The 23703-nt window shown below is 41.3% G+C and overlaps 1 protein-coding gene across 4 annotated transcripts in view; it reads right to left on the bottom strand.

Moving 5' to 3' along the window:
- LOC141791930 (glutamate receptor 4) overlaps window positions 1–22411 on the bottom strand; it is a 220000-nt gene extending 197589 nt beyond the window's left edge. The window contains exons 1-2 of one of the 4 annotated variants that reach the window (XR_012598340.1): window positions 21856–22411; window positions 10347–10505 (exon numbers count right to left, since the gene is read on the bottom strand). Coding sequence is in view for 2 of the 4 variants with exons in the window: in XM_074672644.1 (XP_074528745.1) it covers window positions 10347–10505; window positions 21856–21946 (250 nt within the window). In the remaining 2 variants the exon portion in view is untranslated. The remainder of the gene's footprint in view (window positions 1–10346; window positions 10506–21855) is intronic. The other 3 variants (XR_012598339.1, XM_074672644.1, XM_074672643.1) reach the window with 3 other exon arrangements.
- Window positions 22412–23703: the final 1292 nt, after the last annotated feature.

Here is a 23703-nt window from a genome sequence, read left to right on the forward strand (position 1 = left end):
CTCTCTCTCAATGAAAGTCTAACAAAAACCACTAGAGAGGAAGTTTCATTCCACTGGGAGCTCTCGAACAAGCCTGGTTTAACAATAAGTCTGTTTTTATTCTGTTCAGTATTTGTCTTGGTAAGAAGAAAAGACCAAACCTTAACACAGCATTGATTCGCTTTTCCCCCTAACTCTGCTTAAGACCAGAGATTACATCTTTTAGCAGTTCAAGCAAACATAAATCAAGCTTCATTACAAGCTGCACCAGTCGGGGCCTAATTTCTGCAGAGGATTAACAACAAATTTGGTAACAAAGTTTGAAATCAGTGCACCAGGAATGGAAAAAACATCCACAATCTGCAACAGCTCTAACAAAGCTCTAACCTACAGTGAACCCTGCAGCAGCGTGATAAAGGTTTCCCTGTGAGAGTCACAGTATGCATGAAGCACAGCAGGAGCTCCACACACACACACACACACACACACACACTGAGACATGTTTACATATCATCACATATGTCAGCTTACTGTAAACTGGAAGTGAGTCAGAGCCAACTGTGTTTAACATAATAAAGAAGGATCCATCCCATTAAGGTCTGACTGACGTGTTTTTGGCAGCTGTGGAGCTCAAAACACAGTAAGATCAAGTGTTGGGGTTGAGACTGTTTTTAAGACTGATTCAGAGCCGTTCTTTAAACTCATATATTTTAGATATTACATATTATATTCAAAAAACGAGCAGCCCAAACATCCTCATGCTCGGCTGAGGCGGCAAAGTGGATGTATTGGAAACAACAAAGTGAAACTAAGTGCAATGAAAACAGACGCTGTGAATAAATCATGAAATGCATGAAGCACATTTGTCACTCAGGCTCTAGTAGAGAGACCAAATCATTAGAGCTGAGTGAAACCACAGAGGAGACTCAAACAGGAAGAGTTCATTTAAACCATCTTTACAACAAGTTTCCTCCAGGTCAGGCTGATAACTGTTCAAAAAATCACTGAGTTTCAATACTTCCTCTGCTACAAGCAGTGTGGCCACAGTTAGCTCGAAAAAGTAGTATTACTGATTACTCCTTTAAAAATTAACTTAGTTACTTTTCTGATTACTCAATTTTAACACTTTTATCCTCATCATGGTAAAACATTCAATACAAATCTTTTAAATTCAACCTTAAGATGACAATATATTATATTTTTTGTAAAGTGTGTTGGAAAAATGTGTCCCCAAACTATGTGACGGTAAATAAATACAAAAATAAGTAAATAATTAGAAAAAATGAGAAAAAATGGGACAAAGAAAAAACACACATACAAAAAACAATTAGGTATAAGAGATTCATGTGGTACGAATATTCCAAATAACTTGAAATAAAGTTAAAGTGACATGGATCTGTGTTAGAAAAATTTATCAATTCTCTTCACTTTCTCTGAAATATTTAACATCTTTAAGACAAACAAGCAAAATAGTTGTTTAAATTAAAAAAATAATAAAATTTAGGGGAAAAAGAAAGAGAAACAAAGAGAAACAAAATTTATAAAATATATATTTATATTAAAAAAGAATACCCCAAAAAAAGAAAAAAAAAGAAAAAAATGTGGTTTACATGGTGCTCTCTTGAGTGAGTGAGTTACTTTATTAGTTACATTCAGCAGCTGCTGAAAACACCTGCAGCGACATTATTTGGTAAAATCATGTGACTGCAATTAAAATTAAAAATAATATGAGTCTACATGTTTAGTTTTAAAGTAACATGCTGACATTGCTAGTTGTGAAACGCATACTTTACAATTAAAAAAATATATATACATTTAATGCATTTTGAATTGTAAAATACAACTAAAAAAAGCTTTTACAATACTATTTTTGGTACACTACAGCACTGTTCAATTACATTTTAGTTATTTAAAAAAAACGTCCTTTGTTTTAGTCTAGTTTGGTTTTTATCTGTTTCATTTTTTTGTTAAAGCTGTAGTCTGTTGATCCTGTATTTATAATTAAAATAAACAAAAATAAATGGTTTAGACAGTTTGCTCACATAATCCTCTGCTTGGGGCACCCCAGTCTAAAAAGTCTGGGCACGCCCTTGCTTGGTGCCTCATTTTAGCCTATGTTATGTTGCCAGCTCTTTAACGATGGATTTATGCTAAACGGAGGATTCTGCTCATGGACTCACCTTTCCCCCAGGTAAAAATCAAAACAACTTCTCGGGTGTGCTGATCTCTCTCTGATTGATTCCTAAATGTTTCAATAAAGCATCCAAAGAAAAGTGCCAGCACAGAGTGAACAACAAACCTTAATATTGTCATCTTTAGCTGACACAAACTCAATTAGTGACTGTGTTTCCATTCTCTCATTCTGTTATTGTATATATATGTGTAGCCAGATGCAACTGAGTTGTCCTCATGCTGAAAACGTGACAAATACGTGACTCCCGTCACTCCAAAATGCAAAAAGAGCTGATATGTCTTTAACTGAGAACAATGAAAAAAATTAAAACTAAGTAACGTGTTACCGGCATCACTGACTACAATCTTCATTTTCATCAGCCGACTGGTCTAGTTTGTAAAAAATCTGTAAGAAAACCAGTGTTTTTGCATTTAAGAGGAGCTAAAAGTCACATTTCAAAGTCGATGTTCTCTCCACGATCCATCAGACTGAGCTCAAAACACTAAAATTATCACTTCATTGTTTATTCCTTGGAAGCGTCTCATAATCAAGTGACTTAATGTGCTCACATTACTCTGAATATTTTCTCTGTGGAAGACAAACTCTCCTCATTTGTCTGTTTTTTTTCTGTTTTTGAGCAGAATAGCATTTGGCTCTGTGAGTTAATCACCAGGAATAAATCTCAGCCTGTGGGAAACTGAACAGAAAGTAACTAATGCTTGACCACTCTCCCATTTGTTAGTGATAATTACACCCAGGCGTCACGGTTAACTTGATGCTGATGCATTACGCCGCGCTGAAGGGTTTCAGTCTCTCTGAATCGCAGCATTATGGCTGCAGCGCGGTGACCCACGCTGTAAGACTTTACTCTTAATCAAACATGTGAAACTGAATCTTCCAGAGAGTCTTTGGCAGCAGAAAGATTATCAACGGGACAATGGGAACATACAATAACATTTGTCCCCGTCCTCCCTCCAATTATCCCCATCAGGCTCCCCGTCAGCAGCGCTCCGAGCCGCTGAAAGGCCTAATCTCTCCTCACAAATTAGCTCCCTCTCATCTCCCCTTCCCAAATGTAAGCCGTGCCCTTAAACGTCACACGCTAACGCTGCCTATTCATAACCATTATCTCAGGGGCCGGCGACAAAAGAGCGAAACAAGAGCCAGGAAAAAAAAAGACATAAAGACCCTGGGAAATGCAAAATGTGGGGGTGAATACCAGCGATGTGGTTCGATCTCAGATTCCCCGCTGGCCCTGAGCTATCAGAGCCATTGATTGGCTCATGTAATTCTGCTCTGATTTGGCTTCGGCCAATCAATGCGCTGCAGTCTCACTTCCTGTGACTGTGCAGCCATTATACTGGGAGGTAAAAAACCCACAGTTTTCTGAAATATACATCCAGATCCACCAAAGGGGGGGTGGGTTATACTGCAGGACCACTGCTGTCGCTGAGCGCTCTCACAGCAGCTCATTTCAGAGTCAGCGCCGACCCGACGAACACAACACGGCTTTGTAGACGATAACCTTGAAGTGAGATACAAGAAAACTGGAAATGAGCATTAAAAAGTGTCAGATGTGAGATCCTTTACCACCTCAAAGAAAAGCTTTTTACAGCAAATATTAAAGAGCAGGAAAAGCTGAAGCAGGAGTCACAGTTTGATCTGCCTCGTTGTGAAAAATCACACTAACCAACCTTTATTGTCCCACTTCTCCGCATTAATATTGATGCAATCTCCTCATACTCCGCTTTAATCCTGCTAACTTTCGGCTCGTTACTGCTCCGTGCATGTAATCACATTAATTGCTCATTTTCTATTCAGTTCTTGTGCTCATAACCCACTTCTCTGTGTTTTTCTTTGCATTATTACCGTCTGCTGCAGGCACAACTCATTTCCCCACAGAGATCAATAAAGCGTCATTTACTGTAATTTCATCTTAAAGGTCAATAGCACGCCCAGCCTTAAACAGACACTGGTTTCAGCTGTAAGAACATCGAGAAGTGAATGCTGACGTCAGCGTTGCTCTGAGGTGATGATACCGTGTGAAGAAAGCACACGGAAGATAACAGCTGTAATTCCACACATGGAGGTCAATATGGAGCAGCAGGACCATTAAACGGCTGCAAATTGCATGTTTCATGTGAATTACTTTGAGGTTGTGAAGCACTGTAAGGTGGAACACACAGGCACGTGTTTGATGATTTTTCCCAATGATATCTTTATCTTCTGCATCCAAACGTCAATAAACCAGCTTAAATCAGACTAAATCCAAGATGCTTTTTATGATTCCTGTTAAAACCAACTTTATCAGCAGTTGAATGATTATCCATGGTTCAATCCCAAATTAGAAGAGTAAATGATTAATACGACACACATTTACCATGACTAATGTGCCTCTGAATACATCCTCTCACTGTTTGTAAACAATTACAGCTGCGTATGCATTTCAGCAGCCGAAGCAACGGTTTGCCGAGCAACGCAAGAAGGTTTACAGCCCAAAAATGCAATGACACTTACTAGGGATGCACGATATTATCGGCACAATATGGGTATCGGCAGATAAAAGCTTAAAAACACGTTTATCGGTATCGGCAGATATGAAAATTTCTGCCAGTAAGGTGCTATTCAGTTAGGATTATTATTATTTTCCATCTGAAAAATAAGCTCCTTAAATAAAATGTAGCACTTCGTTTATTTGCACTGCAGAGCTCTGTGTCTGTCACCAGGTTGTTACAGTAGCTCTAAAATTATCAAATGCAACTTGGTTATGTTTAAAAATGCATTGTACATTTAAAGTTCATGTGATCTAAATAAATTATTTTTCTGTATTTCAATACTGAATGTCTTGAGTTTGAAAAAATAATAGACTTAGCTTTCTTTACAATGAAAAAAACAAACAAACTTGTGATTATTGGTATCGGTATCGGCCAAAAGGGGTTTCGATATATCGGCATATCGGATATCGGCAAAAATCCAGTATCGTACATCCCCAATACTTACGTTACCACATGGTAAGCAACTCCTGGCCTCATGTGAAATCAGGGAGTGTATACTTAAAATTCCAAGAGAAATCAAGCCAAAATAGACAGTGCTTGCCCGTTTAGAGTGCTTAGTTGGTTGTAATCACGCTCTTTCTATGGTGGTTTTCAATCAGCAAGGAGGCAAAATGGAGCCACATCATTGCGTTACGGTAAAACATCAGTACGCTACCGTGTACTTTAACAGTCTTGGTGGGTAGTTAGTTGAGATAATGAGGATGTGTCACTGTTAAGATGAGTTATTCAGTGCTTGAGAATTACGAGGCTCAAGTGAATGCATCACAAGAGCAGTTCTCTGTTTTTTGGCATGGTTACAGCCAATAGTAACTGTTGTTGAATGTACCTTCAACATCAAACCTCGGGCCAATCCCAATTGTCACTCTAACCCTTCCCCTTCCTCTTACCTCTTTCCCATGTTCCAATGACCAAGGGGAAGAGGTAAAAACCATCTCTTAGAAATTAGATGCCACTGGATCCCCGATTCGTCATCACCCCTAGACACTCGCTGGCTGTCGTAGGCAGAGCAACCGTTTCTTCACTACCAAACCGAACTCATTTTTACAAACTGATGATTACCTGATGTCATATTAGAGGGACAAACTTACAGTAAACAGACACCACCACGATGCACCACATCTCATAAGCAATAAGACAGCTAAATCATGAAAAGCAGACGTTAAGTGGACGTTACAGTATTCAGAAGCTATATTATGTAGCTTCTGTTACCTAATGTTACCCATTCACCTTTCAAAGCTTGTGTAGCTGATGCAGCTCCTGGATGCAACTTAACTATCCAATCATTCATGAAACACAGCACACTGTAGTGAAGTCTGTCTGTCACACCGGTCTGACGTTGGTTTAGCAATTTTAGCTGTAGCTGTAACAGCGTTAGCTACATCGTTATAATGAGCAATTTCAAAACAAAACCAACAGATCAAAATATGGCTAATATTTATGTGAAGTAGCAAAGGATTGGATATCTGATAAAAAAATCAATATCATGGGAAATTTGTCTTACCACCTGGTTTCAAGTGAGGCCTCTGTTTGTCTTCGTTTCAAGGGCTGTGGAGCTTTCTCCCTTGAACCAAGGTGAAAAGAGTAAGACAAAGGCTAAGGGGTAAATTTGGGATTGGCCCCTGGAATAGGTCTCAGGCTTTCTGCAGATGCTAAAATACGTAGCCATTTACTCAAGGAGGATCACGCCAACTCCAACAAAATAACAGACGACTCACTTTGGCAGCTTTCCTTTTTGAAAAATGTCTGTTTTCCACCCCTGATCGTTGTATTTATCCCTGATTCTGGCCCCTGATGTAGCCAGTGCTTCACTCTCGTCCAGCAAAGAGTTGGTGCAAAAGAGTTGGCACCAGTTGTTGAGCGTCTGGGACCAGTGCTTTGTCAGTGGAAAGAATGAAGCAATGCTAGCTCAAGCATTAGCCTGTAACTAGTATTGGTTCAAGCTAGCAAGGGCTAAGAGATGGGTTTAGACAAATAACTCACTCTTTGCTCATAACCACATTATCTGTAGGGTTGTTATTTAGAATTGTTTATAGCTTGAACATGAAATCTCTTTCTTTTATTCATGATCTAAACTTCCTCTTTTCATTTACTCTCCTTATTGAGTCCTCAGTGATGTATTTTGTGTTAATCTCGGCTCCAAACCAACATTTCATCAACCCCACAAAGTAAAAACTGGATTTAGAGTTTCATCAGTTAATCAGACTTATTTACAGTTCAACTGGGTCAACTGAGGTTAATACAAAAACACATTTAATAACTCACAGCCACAGATGGTGTCTCAGTGTACAGTGTGACCGTGCTAACTGGTGACCTTCAGCTGAACATGCAGCTGAAGGTCAGCGGTTAGCACGGACGCTCTTAACTCCAAAACTCAGCAAAGTATCATTTCTGACAATCAACTTCAGAACAATCAGACATTTTTATGCTGCATACACACAGTTCACAGTTTGAATTAAGGAGTTTGACGCTGAGTCTGTTGGCAAAATGCCCGAGCATCTGTGTGATGACGTAGGATGAAAAGACGTCTTCGCTACGATTCAATTTAATGACTCAAAGATTACTGAAACCAATAGTAGAATGAGCAAAACAAAATACCTTCTCTACCTGTTAGACCACCGAATAAAAGAAATACTGGTATCTGTCACACACACAACCCTACACACACACACACACACTGCATCCCCCACTTACCAAACAAACATAACAGCGCTTCATTCTCTGCTTAATTTAGCCATTGATTTTTCTAACACCAGATCACACCAGAGATAACAAAAGACACCAGGTCACAGTGTTTTATGGTCTTTGTGGGAACCCCCGACCACACACACACACACACACTCCCCCACACACAAACACACGCCTACAAGTCAAACACAAACTGAGGGAAGCTGAAAGAGAGGATGTATCCCGCGGTAACAGCAGCAACAACAACAACAAAAATCACTGACTACTACAGTTAGGAGATCTAACTGAGGCAGAGTGTGTGATTGTTTGGTGTGTGTGTGTGTGTGTGTGTGTGTGTGTGTGTGTGTGTTTATGGCTGCCGTCCCCTTCAGCGGTTGCGACTGTGCTCTCAGATCAGATGAGAACCAGCAGATTCACACAGACACAGCTGCAGTAGCAGACATACATGTACGATCACAGAGCCTCAAACAGGAGGAAAACACACAAACACACACACACACACACAATGAGCTGTTTGTCTGGGAGGAGACGTCTGGCGTGAATATGGGTCATGGTGTGTTTGACTGTTATGTTTTTAAGTTTGTCTTTGGTCTCACATCCACAACACGGCACAAGATGAAACCTTACTACTCAATTTTGCTCCTTTTATGCAATTTTTAAAGGATAATTGCAGTTTTTTGTACACATTCAGTCTGAGTTTCCCATTTTAGGCACCATTTACTTTGAATATGCTTTCATTTTCATCCATTATGACAAGATTAGACTCTTTAAATAATCACTGAAATGGGTTGGTAAATAAGATACAAGTCCAAAGTCCAACAGTCGGACAGAACCAAGTATTTCACCTCTTATTTCTTTTCTTTCTGTCTTTTTCTCTTTCAAACTGCTTTTCAGTGATGATCTCTGAACCCTGGAGACAGTGTTATGAAACATTAACACTATTTCTTTTTCTTAAAATCAGAGGAAAAGATTAATCCAAATATTATGTTCATACAAGAGTAGAGAGTACGTGAGTAGCCTAGCTTTGCACAAAGGTTATAAAAAGGTGCGTAAGAGCAAGTTAAACAACTCTTAAAGTCAGTGTTGCTCATGATACACGGTGGAGAAAATAAGTAGTGAAAGCGTCAACTTTTTTCAATTCACCAAAATTTCTCCCAGACATTGGTTTTAACTCAAATAATCCACACATAAAAAGAAATCACAACGTTCAGGTCCATAAATAATGATTATGTGGAATTAATTGCGATAACACAGGGAAAAAGTATTGAACACACTAACTGAGACTCATCTAATACTTAGCGGAGAAGCCTTTGTTTGCAATGACAGCTTCCAGAAGCTTCTTGTATGTTTGAACTAATGGCCCACACTGCTCAGGTGTGATTTTGGCCCATTCCTCTGCACAGATTGTCTTTAAATCTGGAATATTCTTTGGTGCCCTCTGGTGAACCCTTTTCTTTACTTCTTTCCACAAATGTTCAGTTGGATTGAAGTCAGGTGATTGACTAGGCCATTCTAACAGAGTGATTTTCTTTTTTTGAAACCATTTGAGAGTCAACTTTGCCGTGTGCTTTGGATGGTTGTCCTGCTGGAAGGTCCAGCCACGTCTCATCTTCATCATCCTGGTGGATGGCAGCAGATTCAGATCAAGAATTTCCCCATACATGGCTCCATTCATTGCTCCGTCAGTTATATGAAGTTTGCCAACACCATGAGATGAGAAACAACCCCATGCCATGATGCTTCCACCTCATAACTTCACTGTTGGTGTAGTGTTTTTTGGGTGAAGTGCAGAGCCATTTCTCCAAACATGGTCTGTAGTATGACAGCCCAAAAGTTCAGTTTTGGTCTCATCTGACCAGACAACATTCTCCCAGTATTCTACAGGCTTGTCAAGATGCTGTTTAGCAAACTTTAAACCAGCTTCAACATGCCTTTTCTTGAGGAGTGGAGTCTTGCAGGCTGAGCGTCCATAGAGGACATGGCGGTGGAGTGCATTGCCTATTGTTTTCTCTGTAACAATTGTACCTGCTGCCTCCAAGTCTTTCTGGAGCACTTTCATGGTGGTGCTTGGCTTGTTGAGTACTCTTCTGACTATCTTTCTGACTCCCTGGTCAGAAATCTTCAAGGAGCTCCTGTGCGTGGCCTGTTGATGGTAAGGTGGTGCTTCTTCCACTTGTGAATAATGGCCCCAACGGTGCTGACTGGAATATTCAGGTGCTTTGATATAAGTCTGTAACCAGTTCCATTCTGATGCTGAGCAACAATCAGGTTGTGAATGTCTTCAGAGAGCTCTTTGCCTTTACCCATCATGAGGTGTGTGTTATTTAACTGCTTGGTGAAAAAACAACCTTTTTTATAGGACCATCAATTTGCTCTAGCCCAGCTGATGTTGGTTTGCACTAATTGGAAGTTCAAGTAATAATTACTGACAGATTTCAGGTGGTATGGTGCATTTCCTTGCCAAAGTATACAGCCTTTCCATGGTGTGGTCAATACTTTTTTCCTGTGTTATCGTACTTAATTCACCATAATCATTATTTATGGACCTTATGTTGTGATTTCTTTTCATGTGTGGATTATTTGAGTTAATACCATTGTCTGGTAGAAATTTTGTTTGAATTGCAGCTTTGGAAATATATGTAATGAGAAAAAAGTTGACGCGTTCAATACTTATTTTCATCACTGTATATCTTCAATTCTGAATTCAGACTCACAGAAATGTATAAAACTGCTGAATTATTCCTTTAGAGCTGCAGGAAATGTTATTCCTACAAAATTAACAGCGAAACTGAGACCTCTAATGCATTAAAACTGAACTACAAGCCGGTAATGTCCACCTGTCCCGGTGAAACCTTGGAAACAAGTGGAAATCAAGTGGGAATCACACACACCACATATCGCTCTTTCACAGAGATGACACACTTTAAGAATCCACGACACTGTTTCCGACTTACAGGCGTTGGTGACGGCGAAGCTGTTAGCCGTCTCGATGTTGTCCACATGAGGCACCAGGTTGAACGGGGCTTCCGAGGCGTTGGGGCTGGTGTTGTGCAGGAAGATTGCCAAACGAAAGGCGGTGTACTCCTGATCAGTGTTCCTGATGAACAGCCCGCCTGAACAGAGAGAGGAGAAACACAGAAGCACAGGTTTAATGAGGGGCGAGGGGAATACAAGGCACCTGAGAGGGATCAGCGGTCTGACCAAAGACGGTTCAATTACTGCTGATGAGCAAAAGGGACGTGGTGGAGAGAGTAAAATAAAGATGGAAACTGATGAAACAATCACCACAACACCTGCAAATTTCAAGAAAGCGGGAAACAAATGAGTTATTATGAGTCTGTGGGGTACCGTCAGAGAGGAGATGGAAAAGTTTTTATCAAAGATTTTATGAGTCCACCGTGCGCACAACCACCTCCTTTTGATCGGATCGATCATCGGGGTGGGAAAAAAAAGTTCTGAGTGAAGATTGAAAAGTTCTCACTGAAACTTCACACTTTGTGTGCTTTAATGTGGAAAAGAGGGGCTGCAGCACAATACGCTACGTTCCCACCAAGCAGTCAGGTTTGGTTCAGTACGGTTTGGCACAGTTTGGTACAGTTAAGCCTGATCCCGTTTGCTTTTCCACAGCAAACTGCGCCCTCACGTGGTAGGCGGCGTGTAAGCCGGATGCCAAAAGCCGCAGCTGTTACACAATAGCGTGACGCCTTAGCAGCGCAACACAGTTTACCCCGCTAATAAATCCAACACGACACAGTAAACAAAGAGCACAGATGGAAGACATGCAGCATTTCGTCCTCTCTGTGATTTTCATGTAGCTCTTTGATACAAAGAACAGTCAAGCTTTGTTTCAGAGAAGTCTGTGTGCCGCCAGGAGAAATGCAGCCGCTGTCACACAGAAAGTGACGATTCTCTCGACCAATCAATGGTCTGCAGTGTTGAGGCTCCACCTTCCAAGAGCGGATCGGTTCAGTCTGGCACCCAAACAAAAGGGTCCCAAAAAGTGGGACGGCTCATCTCGGTTATTTGGGGATCTGTCCCAGGATAAGACAGTGGAAACGCAACAAAATGTGCGCCGTACCCAGACAAACCGAACCGGTCTGCTTGCCTGCCTGGAAACGCAGCTATACTCTCTCCTTGCTAAGAGCCAACTGGTTGGAAAAACAGACCTTGACCAATATGAGCAAAAAGCCCCAAAAACTTGAGGCCTAAATTAAACCTTGCATTCACCATAAGAGGTGAACATTGTTCACGTAGGAAACAGCTGTATCAGAGAAGTTTTAGATGTTAAGAATAAGTCTTTCTGTTTGGTTTTGAGGTCTCACTCACCTTTATGTGAGCCCAACTCATCAAAACCACCTGCTCATTAAACTTTGTCCCACTCATCACTTCAATCAACTAATGATTCCAACAATAGGACTCTAATACTAATTGGAGTAGGGCTGCACCAATCCGATCCAGGTATCTGTATTGGCCAGATCGTGCCCTTCAAAGCTGGATCAGGTATCAGTGGGAAAGGATCGGTCCAAACTTGACACTAAGGCTAAAATGTGATTTAGTCTACAGGGTATAAACTTTTACCATTGAATTTCTGTCATTTCTTTGAGTTCTGAAGCCTAGTTTTAACCAAACTACTGTTTTACTCAAAACATTACTAATCTTTTCCCAGAGTAGGGCACAAAGATTACTATTTACCACTGGTATCAGATCAATATTGGTATCAGTACCCAAAGCCCAGGTATTGGTATCAGGACCAGAAGAGGACAACATTGTTGTTTTAAATGGTTAATTTCCACAGCTAAAAGAAATATACCGTGTACTTCAATGGCTGATGATGTTTTAAAGCCAACACCGTATTCTAATGATCCAATTTTTCCCTTCACAATACGGTGAGGCCAAGGCCGGGACATCTGTTATTGATGGTGCAGGTAACAGTGTGGTTTAATTTAGAGTCAATAATAGTCCCAGTATTGTCTGGGTAGAAAAATGAAGTATTAAAAAAAGCACAGGAAGAAAAAAAATGTAGCGAGCTCACATCTCAGCCTGCACTCATTAGCATATCACCCCTGAACACTGACTCAAGCTGAGGCTGATGGGATTATCTTCCTCTAATGGGTCATCATAAATCAAAGCACGGGACAAATTGAAATCCTGATCTGATGATGATGCTTGTTGAAACAATATAGGGTCATCCATGTTATTACTCCACACCCCGGGGGGGGAGCATGCACATCTGTATCAAATGTCATGGCCATCCATCCAATTGCTGTTGAGGCATTTCTCTATGAAGGGAAATGTCAGCGTGCTGGTAGCAACAAAGGAAAAGTCAGGGGATCAGAGTCAGTGGGAGAAATCCTGCGGGAATTGTTCACCAGATTTTACACCAATGCAGAAATGAACACTGTGAGCAGCTGGTGCCACTCAGGCAGCGGTGAGTGAACACCAAAGTGTCAATCTACTGGAGACAATGGTCTGACTCTATATCTCCACGTAATGGTAGTAAATACCAGGGCTGCACCTATCCAACTTTTCTGGTACTGATACCGATACCTGGGCTTCAGGTATCCACCAATACGATACCAGTGTTAAATAATAACCTGCATGCCCTACAGTGGGATAAGACTGGTAATGTTTTGGGTAAAAGGCAATAGATGGAATTATTGAAGTTAATATTTAATAAAACTATAAAATATTTTAAAGTTTACCAGAAAATTGATGTTAAATTGTAATATTTTTTAACCCGTAGACTGGTAATTCGGAAAAAAAAAAAAAAAAAAAGAAAGAAGAAAATGCATTGGAGGTAACGTTCCAAATCTAGTATTCAAGAGCATCAATAAAACAGAAAAGGGAGAAAACTGGTTGCTTGGATCGGGCCCTTCCCATCGACACCGGTCCAGCTTTGAGGGGCATCGATCCACCGATACCTGATACCAGGATCGGTATCAGTGAATCCCTAGGAAATACGAAGCTGTTATTTTTCCCATTTGTTTTGAAATATAATTGATCTGATCAAAAATAATGAGAATGAATATTTACATCTGATCCCTGAGATGCGACGTCTGATTTCAATGGAGTCTGTAACCACGTCAAGGTTTCTGTCACACCAAAATAAAAGCGGCCATGTCTTCAGAACTATGATTTTTTTTTTTCCCCAGATTCTTCAAATGGAAATTATACTCACACCCATGTAGGGATGAGTACTGCATTAGGTACTTTTTATAGGTACAGACCAGGTATCGATTCATGTAAAATCAAATGGTACCATGTTTAGGTATCTAAATGCATCTTTGTGACTGTGAGGGAGTAGAAGAGTAGGAGATTTTCCATGCTAGAAATGAACACAGCATTGCAAGGTTATATATTGAAGAATAAATATGTTTAATGGAAAAATGTTCATATTTAATTATCAAACAATTAGATATTTTTACCACATAAACACAAAAAAGTACTGAAACTTGGTACCGTTGAGTACCGGTACCGATTGCCAGGTACCAGGCATCGGTACCGCATTGTTTCAAATGTGAAAGGTACCCATCCCTACACTCTTAGTAGGATCATATCATGGTCAAAACCAATGAGAGACAGAGCTAGGGCGGGTCTTTGCGGTTTACAATTCTCAGCTCTTAGCATTGCTCACATAAAACACACACTTATTGGAGAAAATCGATTTCGCGCTTACTTTGATCATTAATCAGTGTTTACAGATACATGTTATCATCTAGCTCTATGCTTTATGTGATGTAATAACACAAGTCACATCCTAAATATCCCGTGAGTCGTGGAGCAAACTTTCGTTTTCTGTGCTGCATTGCAGTGTTTATATCCATATATAAGGTCAGCAAGAGCAGAAGTTCCTCCATCACTCTGGCCAGAACCACACGTATATGGACATTTTTTTACCAGATATCTTTGTCCCTGTTTAGGACAGTCAAAAACAGGAAGAAGAAGCAGTGAACAGAGTAAGGAGATGGCAAAAAAAAGAAAAAAAATTGAGTCGGACTTGTTTCTTCATGAACATCAACAACATCATCATCAACAACATTAGAGCTGTAAGGAGGGCAAAAAGTGCAAAGAACACCAAAGTAGCGCGGTAAATGTTGGGCATCGTTCTTGTTGTTGGCAACCGTTGCTACAGTGACTTGATGCTGGGCGCTCAACGTCATTGTGTCAACACCAGTTTCTTTTAACACCTCTACACGGATCCACTCAACCAGATATTTTTTTTAAACCTTCACTTTTTCATCTGATTTAAAAAATCTCAGTTTGTGTGAGTGAAATGGCCATGTTCATGTGGTTCAGAGACCCAGAAAATGTGCATTTAGGAATAGATCCATATTTGTGTGGTCCAGGCCTCTGTGTGGTTTATATCTACTCTAAACTTCATCCTGATCAGTTTGTGGAGCTGTAATGATGATCAGCTGATCGCTAATCCTTGTGCTCCTACAGGAGTAACCTTTCTTCTCTTTGGGACAGAGGTAACAATTGGTCTATCTTTCCCTTCATTCTTAAAAAATCAACTGAGGAGTTTTCCTCCAGCTTTTTTGATCAAACCTGAACGCCTGTTAGTTTTCGTACCACTGTAACAAATGTTTCTATGTGCCTCTGTGCAGGGGCGTGTCCAGACTTTCAGAATGGGGTGTCACAATGAGGGCAGTGATGTAAGTAGGGGTGGCCAGAGTGTGCATACATAGAAATTATCACCATTTATCTTCTTTTACTTCACTCTCTACTTTAAAAAAAACTATAAGTAACTATGACTGTTTAACTGTTATATTCCAGTGTATGGGTTTAGTTTAAAATGCAGTAGGTGCATCAGTCAGTCTAATAAATTTAAAGTAGTTTTTAATAATAAAAAAATAAGAAAAAATATTATTTTTTTTATTAAATTAAATAGTTTATTTTGAAAAAGTTTAGTTTCTTACTTTTTGTTTTTGATTTTTTTTTATTATTGTAATTTAATTTTTTCCAGTGTTTGTGTGTGTTTATGCCAGGGGAAACCCTGCACATAATTTGCGATCACATCATCTGATCGGGACATCCCTAGCGCTTACTGTGCGTTAAATTTTGCAGTTTAAACAACATCATATTAGGGTTTTTGTTGCAATAGTCATCTGTAATCTTGTTTTTTTTAATCATATAGTAGAAATAAAAATATCAGTGACACTAAATCAGATGGAACTGAAGTGATTCAGAAGTTTGTGGACAAATGCAGCAAACATGATAAATAAAAACTCATGGTTTCATCAGTGGAAGAATGCAGGTATGGGGTGAAAACACAAATTAGCTTTTATTGACCTTATTTTCTATGGGTCAGATGAACTTCTTATTGATTTGGGGAAGAAAAGGAATTATGAGACTCTTTTTTTCCAGGACAGCCTCCACATGCGGCTTAAAAACCTGAAGTTAGTCAGGGTTTCACAGACCGTTTCAGCAGCTGTGCTCAGAGAAAGTCCTTCATCATATTAGTGACAGACACAACTGGCTGGACATTATATGAAATGCAATAAAAGGCCAATATTGGTCTGCTAAATCACTTTGCCAATATCCTATCTGTGTTAATCAGACTGTGTAGCAAGCGGCGACTTAAAGCATCGTTAAGCTTTGTGGGCGTGAAGGAAACAGTCCGGTTAGCATGAAACATCACTCTCGTTCATACACAGGATAAATGCAAGTGAAATGCTTCCATCCTCCTGGATCAACACGTCTTTCGTTCTGGTTTTTAATGCTACAGCAGCTCCGCAGCCAAAGATCAGATCGCTCTCAGAGATACGACTCGACTCCGTGGTTTCTTCTCCCTCGCTGTCATTTTCCCCCCGTCGCTGCGGCGTCCATACATAAAGATCTTGACAGTGCTGCTCATAGGAGTGCAAATGTCAGTGGTGTTTAAGGTTAGAAGCAGTTTGTTTCACTTTTAGAAAATCTGCCTTCAGGCTGTATTTCATCTGATGAGATTGTGTAAATGTCATTTCAAGCGAAATGCCAGCGTGTGCTTTTCACGGCTGACCTATTTCAAAGGTACACTTAAGAGCATTTTACTACATTTCCTGTAAATCTTTCACATCTCTTTGCACAAGTATGGCTGTAAGTGATTTACACTTGCCACCAAATTCCCAGAGGAGGTCTTAGTTTCCAGTTTATGAAAAATGGTGTGAACAGATTGAATATCGTTGCTCCTGATCAGTAGGAATGCCCTTTTCATGTTTCAGATTTGAAAATCTTCTCTGCTAATTAAAAGAGGAGAAGAATCCAGCTTTGACCTAAATCCCACTAACTCAGCTTTGACTTTCACTTCTGCGAGCTGTTACACGAAATGAGATTCTGTTTAAAATTACACACTGAAGGCGCCCCACACTTTGAAGCTCCAAAAACGCCATATGGTTTGCCAAAAACCAGACTCTCGTGGCTCAGGAGCACCTGTTTGTTTCTGACCTCATTTCCACCTGGCACACACTGCGTGGTTAATGACATCTGGCCTTTTTGGTTTAAAGGTATTAGAAGTGTTTTCTCAGTGATTTGTGAAATTGAGATCACATCTTTGAAGCTCAACAGTTCTTACTTCCTGAGGTTGAGGGTGCAGGATGCTCTTAAAGGCTGCTAAATTGTGCAGGAAGAGGTTCAGATCACAGCTCGAACTCCCTGATGGTATCTACAGGCTGCTTTTTGACCTTCCTGCAAACAGGGCTGCTGCTACAAACTCAATGAAGGTTATCAGACCAGTGGAGATGCTTGATAACACAAAGCTGGGGGAGTTTGGTGTGATGCGCTCCTTTAAGAGTCCACTTTCTCAGCTTTTGGTGTAAACTAGGGATGCAGGCTCAGAAAGTTAGAGTGAATATTTATTATAGCAATTTATTTGCTTTATTTATGAACATAAATATAGCCATTTAATGCACTGTACCAGAGTTAGCATAAAGGGGCTGTGAGGTGTTTCTAAGTGATTTTTAAAAAGTCTCCTTTGGTCCTCGAGTTGCAAATGAGTCGTAACCCGAAATTCCGCGATAGCCAGATTTTTATCCGTAAATACCCCCTAAATCTCTAAATAACTATCCAAATCCATGTATTATACTTTATATTCATAGGAAAACAGTACAGACACTTAAAAAAGACACTTCAATCAAAATAAAATTAGTATATAATGTAATAAAATACAGTAAAATAAATGAGACAAAATCGAGACAATGCTGATGACCATGTAGCACTGCGTAGCTGTGTATTCATCCGCACTCTGCATCAAAACTAGTATCCCATGATCGGGATCGGGCAAGACCGGATTGATTTAGGACACGTCCAAGTTTCCATGACAACACAACGCCAGCTGATAAAGTTAAGCAGTGAGAGGAGAGATCTGTGTGTTTCTCTGCTGAAAACAATTTCTGTGATTAAGTGATGGTGGACACTGGAGCCTAACTGTCAGACAGAAAAAGGACAGAAGAGCAGAAGAAAGATAAACAGGAGAGAGATAGAGCACGAGCTAAAGGCTTAAAGGGCTAATCTGTTTGTGCTAATGTTGAGTCCAACCCACAGTCAGCAGTTATTCTGCAGTGGTCTGTTCAAACTTGAGAGTCTATCAATAAAATGAAGAGTGAGGTTACGTTAGCTCTGATTGGTAGATGACTGGCAGGACATAACCAGGATGTTTCAAACTGTAGCGCTAAGTAACTGTACTGATAAATACCTTACCTCGTCATGTATCTGGTAAAAAGTTGACTTGAGAAAAGAAAATTTGTTCCAAAACAAACACACGCCTAATTAAAAGTCACATCTTTACGACAGTGTGCGTGAGACTCCAGACCAGAAGGTGGTGCTGCAGTCCAATCAAAACAGATCCTCCTCACAGCATTTTTAAAGCTAATTCACATCTACAGAATGTTTCTTCATTTTATATTGACGTCATCAACGTGGTGGATCTCGTTTTTTTCCAGGCTGAGCTAAAATATTATGAAGGAAGTGACGCCAAAATGACCCAAAAAAAAAATCACAACATATTTTTAAAGGTCCCATATTATGCAAAAAATCACTTTGAGTCTTTTAGTGAAATTTGTGGCTCTTTGACTTTCCTCCCAGCCCACAAAATGTGATATTTAATGACAAAACCTGTACTTAGTAGTGCTTGTGAATGTAAAATCCTGACCTAAAACGAGCTGTTTGGATTTTGGGGATTTGCCCACATCAACGATTCCCTTTTTTGACCAATCAGGAGCAAGTCTGACCTGATTGGTCCACCGGAGCAAACCCCCGAACCTCCTCCCCGCCCACTCCTCTCGCCGCATCTGGGGAGAAATCTCTCCAGCAGCAGGGAGGAGAATGCCAAAGTTGAAGAACCATCACTGCTCTGTTTTTGGCTGTAAACAGCCACATAGTTCCATGCACAAGCTTCCCATCTCAGAAGAAGACAGACTTAGTGTCTAGAGTTCATTTATCAAGGAAATGATCCAGCTACACTCAGTAAAACTGTGCATGTGTGTGCTAGTCACTTCACGGCCGACTGCTTTTCCAACTTTGGACAGTCCAACAGAGGGCTAGCCAATAGACTGGTCCTGAATCCAGGCGCATTACCAACCATCCTCCAACAAACCTGGGACCCTGGAAATGTGAGTATTTTAAATGCTGTGTGCTGTGGAGCAGATGGAAGAGCTTTTCCTCAGTGTCCCCCCTGCGTTAGCTTCAGGATGCTAACTTTAGCTGCGGTTAGCCTGTTGTTTTAGCCTGTAATGTTACGGTAAATGAGCTTCACTGTTTTCTAAACATTGTGCACTCGAGCTCGTGGCGCCGCTCTCAGTGACGCTGAAGAGCGGGGCGGTATCAGCGGTGGCTCATTTACATATGAAGGCCACGCCCACTAAATCAGAGCGTTCTGAACAGAGGGGCTATGAGAGCCTGGAAACAATGCTGCTGTGCTTGATGTATTGGCTTTTTGGACCAAAACATGTTACTACCATTTCATGAAGACATCAATGATCCAGATTAAACTGCAGGAAAGGAGCAGGATATGGGACCTTTAACAAACAAAATGAAATGAGAACACATCAACAAAGCTAACTGAAGTGGCTCAGCAGTTTGGAGGTAGTTTACGCTTGTTCCACCAACAGCTTTGACGAAAGCTTGCTAAAATGGACCCATTTCAGTATTGCCCTTTACCAAAGTCCAGGTATCTAAGTCGGTACCTTGATTTCACAAGGTGTAGCTACCAATGAGTCTTTTTTCTTATTCCTGTGTTGCTACAAAATCCTAACTTGTTTGAAGCGTTTATTTGTTGTTTGTCATCAGGGGTCTCTCTGCAGGCCAAAGCACACAGCAGCACAGGTCAGAGGTCGTATATTCAGGCAAAGTGCAAGAGCTTCAGGTCGAGGGTTCACTTCCTCCTTCAACCTGAATCTTCCCCTTTTCTTTTCGGCAGATTTGGACATGAGATGTTCATGTTTCTGCTTCTCCACAGCCCTTTCTGCAGGAGGGTAAATAACCCTGCAAACTGTGCCCCTGCAGGATCTCCCATCTCTGCAAATTTGTCTCTGTCTTTGGAAGTGAGAGGGAGAATTTCAAGACCTCAGAGCCTCAAAAGTCTTTTCAAAGTCCGCTGTGCTAGTAAGCATTAGGAGGAAATGATGCTGCATGGGCTGTTTGTTTTCCCCTCAGATGAAGACTGAGATGAGACGCTTGAGACAGCAGGATGAGGCCAGGGAAAGGTGAGCATCTCTAACCTCTGACGCAGTCCGACGATCTGATTCTGCGTGCATTCAAACACACGTCAAGTACAAAGTGCAGAGTTAAGAAACAGCAGCTTCAGCTCGACGAATCACCTCTGAAGACAAGCAGCCTCAAAAGGAAGTCACATCCGCACAGCCCGGCTGCTCAGATGATGTAAGGATCGTCTTCAGAAGTGACACGAGCCTCCAAATCCTGAGGAGGGAACCTTTGGATCCTCACAGAAATCTTTGAGCCCTTCAGGTGATGGTTGGAAAACCCCTTCACTGTGTTTGATTTGTGAATTTAAAGAGTCCTGCTTGTGTAGCACTTCTTTTTATTTTGGTGACTTCGTGCCCTCTCTGCCCTCCTCATAATGCAGCTGGGACCAGCTAAAGCCATGAGACGCTGGAGCACAAACAAAAAGCATGAATCTCAGCCGGATCTGTGATTCTGCATGAATTTCCCTGGTGTCAGAGTTCGTCAGTGGCAGCTGAAGACCGTGTTTGCTGTGCCTGTGTTTGTGCACACAGTTCAGCGTCGCATGCATGTGTAGACACAGCAAATTTCCCCACTGCTAATAAGTGTTGATTTTTCTGCGATAATTATTTAAACTGATGAGCGCTGAAAAGAGGGATGTTTGCACTCTGGGATGTGGAGGAAGCTGTAAACAGTGTTAAAAGCAGGAGAGGGGTCAATAAGAGGGCTCAAGTGGATTATGACGACATTATTTGCAACAAATGAGCAGATTTTTTCACATCTTAATTGTATTTTGGAGTAAAATCTGCAGTAACGGGAGAAGGATTGTGGGGGAAATTATTGCAAGGAGCAGATGAGGTAAAAGCAGGATCACAGGAGCAGGTTAAACCCTCCTCTACCCTGGATCAAGTGTCCCCAGTTGCTGGGGTGCTGCTCTGTAACAGACCCTGACCTTTGACCCTCGCAGCACCCTGGAGGGGTCGGGGATTCGAGTATCACGTTGATAAAAAAGGACAAGGAGAATCATTTGAACAGCCTGTCGTTTTTCATCAGGCTCAGCGGTTCTGATGTGCCTCGACTCATGAAGACGGGAGAGGATTAAAAAATAAAAAATAAATAAATAAAAAGTCAGGTTGGATTTTAAAGGAAACTCATGAATGAGTGTTTTTCTAATGATTGATTTTTTGAGGAGGGTTGTGATGATCAACAACCGGAGGTCACAGCGTGCCCTTCTTTTCCCTCCCCTGCCTTTAAATCAACCCGGTCAATCTGCCTGCCAGTGAAATGAAAACCATGAATCCGTCATTTTTTTACTCCCTCATGCTGAGAAGTTGTTGGAAAGAATAAATGTGTGTTTATAAAAGAGTCCAACAGGGGGGAAACAGAGGAAACAGTGAGGCCTGTGGGACTGTGTGGCACAGAGGGCTGTTGCAGCGCGAAGACCGGGGGTCTATGAGTGTTAACAGCAGTCAATGCACAGGCAGCCTGCATAGGGAATACACACACACACACACACACATACACACACTTTGCTGCTCTGATCTGCTGCAGTGGCGGAGTGCACTGGGATACACACTCTAGCCTGCAGATACAAAGCGCATTAGGTGTGTGTGTGTGTGTATTAAACATGCTTAGCGTCAACGTCGCATGTGAAGAAGAAGAGGAAGAGAAGAAGAAGAGGAAGAATGCGGAAGAAATCTCCACTTGGAGTTGTGCTGAGGTGTTACACGGCAGCATGCAGGACGTCCACGGATTCATCCACATGATTCATTCTGTGCTCGGTGAACATTAAGGGCTCACACTTACCGATCTGTACGCTGCTCGGGAATGCACCCATTGTCAGTCCCCAAAAGCCCGAGAACATCAACAGAAACCAGTCGCCAGAAGAAATCCTCATTTTGTTTCGGTTATAAACTGATGAGAGACATCGAGCAGGTTTAATTAACACCCCCGGGGCAAAAGCAACATCACGGGGTAGAAAAAAAAACAAAGAGGTAGAAAAAATGCTTCAAATGCCCGTTAGATATCCATGTCTGGTTTGGATGTGCCTCTTTTTCTCGGTTATTTCCCCCCGCAGAGCCGCGCGTTTGTGCCGTCAAACTGCGTCCGTCCGTCCGGCGCTGGAGATTTTGCGCACAACACCACCAAGAGGAGAGAGAGGAGAGGAAAGCGAGGAGGGGGGGAGGAGGAGGAGGGCAGCATCAGCCAGCGGCGGCCAGTGCGTCTGGATGCGGCTCAACTCGCATCACAGCAACACACAAGCACACATGCGCTTTCTACCCCAGCGAGCAGCGAGCAGCGAGCAGCGTCCAGGGCGGCGGGAGGGGAGGAGGTGCCCTGCTCTCACCCTGCCCGGAAAAGTCCTCATCGCTTATTCAACACCAAAACTTCCCGAGCAAACCCACGGAGACGATCTGCAGTGACTGATGGCTGACAGGAGCGCGACAAATCATCAGAGATTAACGCTTTCAAACCTTAACACACGCTCCATTCTGTGTCTAACCTTCATGCTCAAATCATCCTGCACACTGGCTTTAAAAGGTGCCATTTAAAATGCATTAATTGCCAATTAAAAGGATTATTCTCAGCAAGCTACATTCTATAGCCTATTGTCCGTGAAATTATATTTTTCCTTCCTTTAGAGGGATTAAAATGGCTCCAAGCTGCAGCCTAATATCCTAATTTATCATCTTTTACCATAATAGTCGAGAACAATGTGGCATTAGGCTCCACAACACCAGTTCCAGGGAAGATGGAGACTGTAAAACATTAATATGAACAGAATTTAATGGTTTGGGAGTCATTCAGGGATATTTTTATAAGCCTGAAAACTTGTGTGAAGCGAGTATGTTCAACATTTGGATACAGAGGTGAGCAGCACCTGGAGTTTTGAACTGAAAGGTTTTTTGGTGTCTTCTCAGGTGTGTCTACATACTACCAGAGATTCTAGCTTTTGGCGCCAGACAGATGACCACAGGACGGTTTTCTTGGTCCGTCTTGAACAGGCTCATGTCCACAGAAGTCTCCGGTCTTTCAGGATCATGTTTACAAATGGTTTCTCTTTGCATCATACGCTTTTTACAGTTTTCTGGCTGATCACCGATCTTTAAAAAGCCTGACCTGCCGATACCGATTTTGGACAATACTGATTTTTATTTCTCAGCATAAACCTTCAATGTTCCAATCTTATTTTATTGAAAATCATTGAACAATACCTGTGAAACAATAAAATCTTTATGTTTTAACTCGGCGGTCCCCAACCTTTTTTGTGCCACGGACCGGTTTAATGTCTGACAATATTTTCACGGACCGCCTCTTCTTCTGTCTCCTCTCTGGCTCTTTTACCCAGCCTAACAAAACTTTCCAAAGATGTTTGTTTTCTGTCCATTTTGCCAGTTTGGGGGGTTTGGCGTCAAGAATGAGTCATAGACAGGTATGACGGAGAGAATCTGGTCATTTTTCAAAATAAAACATCGATCAGAATCAGATAATAAATCAAACTGAAATAATGTAAGTTGAGGAGGGGTTGAGGACCACAGGTTTAACTTAAAGGGGACATATCATGCTGATCCCTGATTTAATACTTATATATAATATAATAATTTGAAAACAAGACCTTTCACCCCCTGAATTTAAAAAAAATGAGATATTGTA

The sequence above is a fragment of the Halichoeres trimaculatus genome, unplaced genomic scaffold (genome assembly GCF_033239565.1).
Source record: "Halichoeres trimaculatus isolate MK-OKI-2021-1 unplaced genomic scaffold, fHalTri1.1 fHalTri1_scaffold_6, whole genome shotgun sequence".
NCBI classification, from domain to species: Eukaryota; Metazoa; Chordata; class Actinopteri; order Labriformes; family Labridae; genus Halichoeres; species Halichoeres trimaculatus.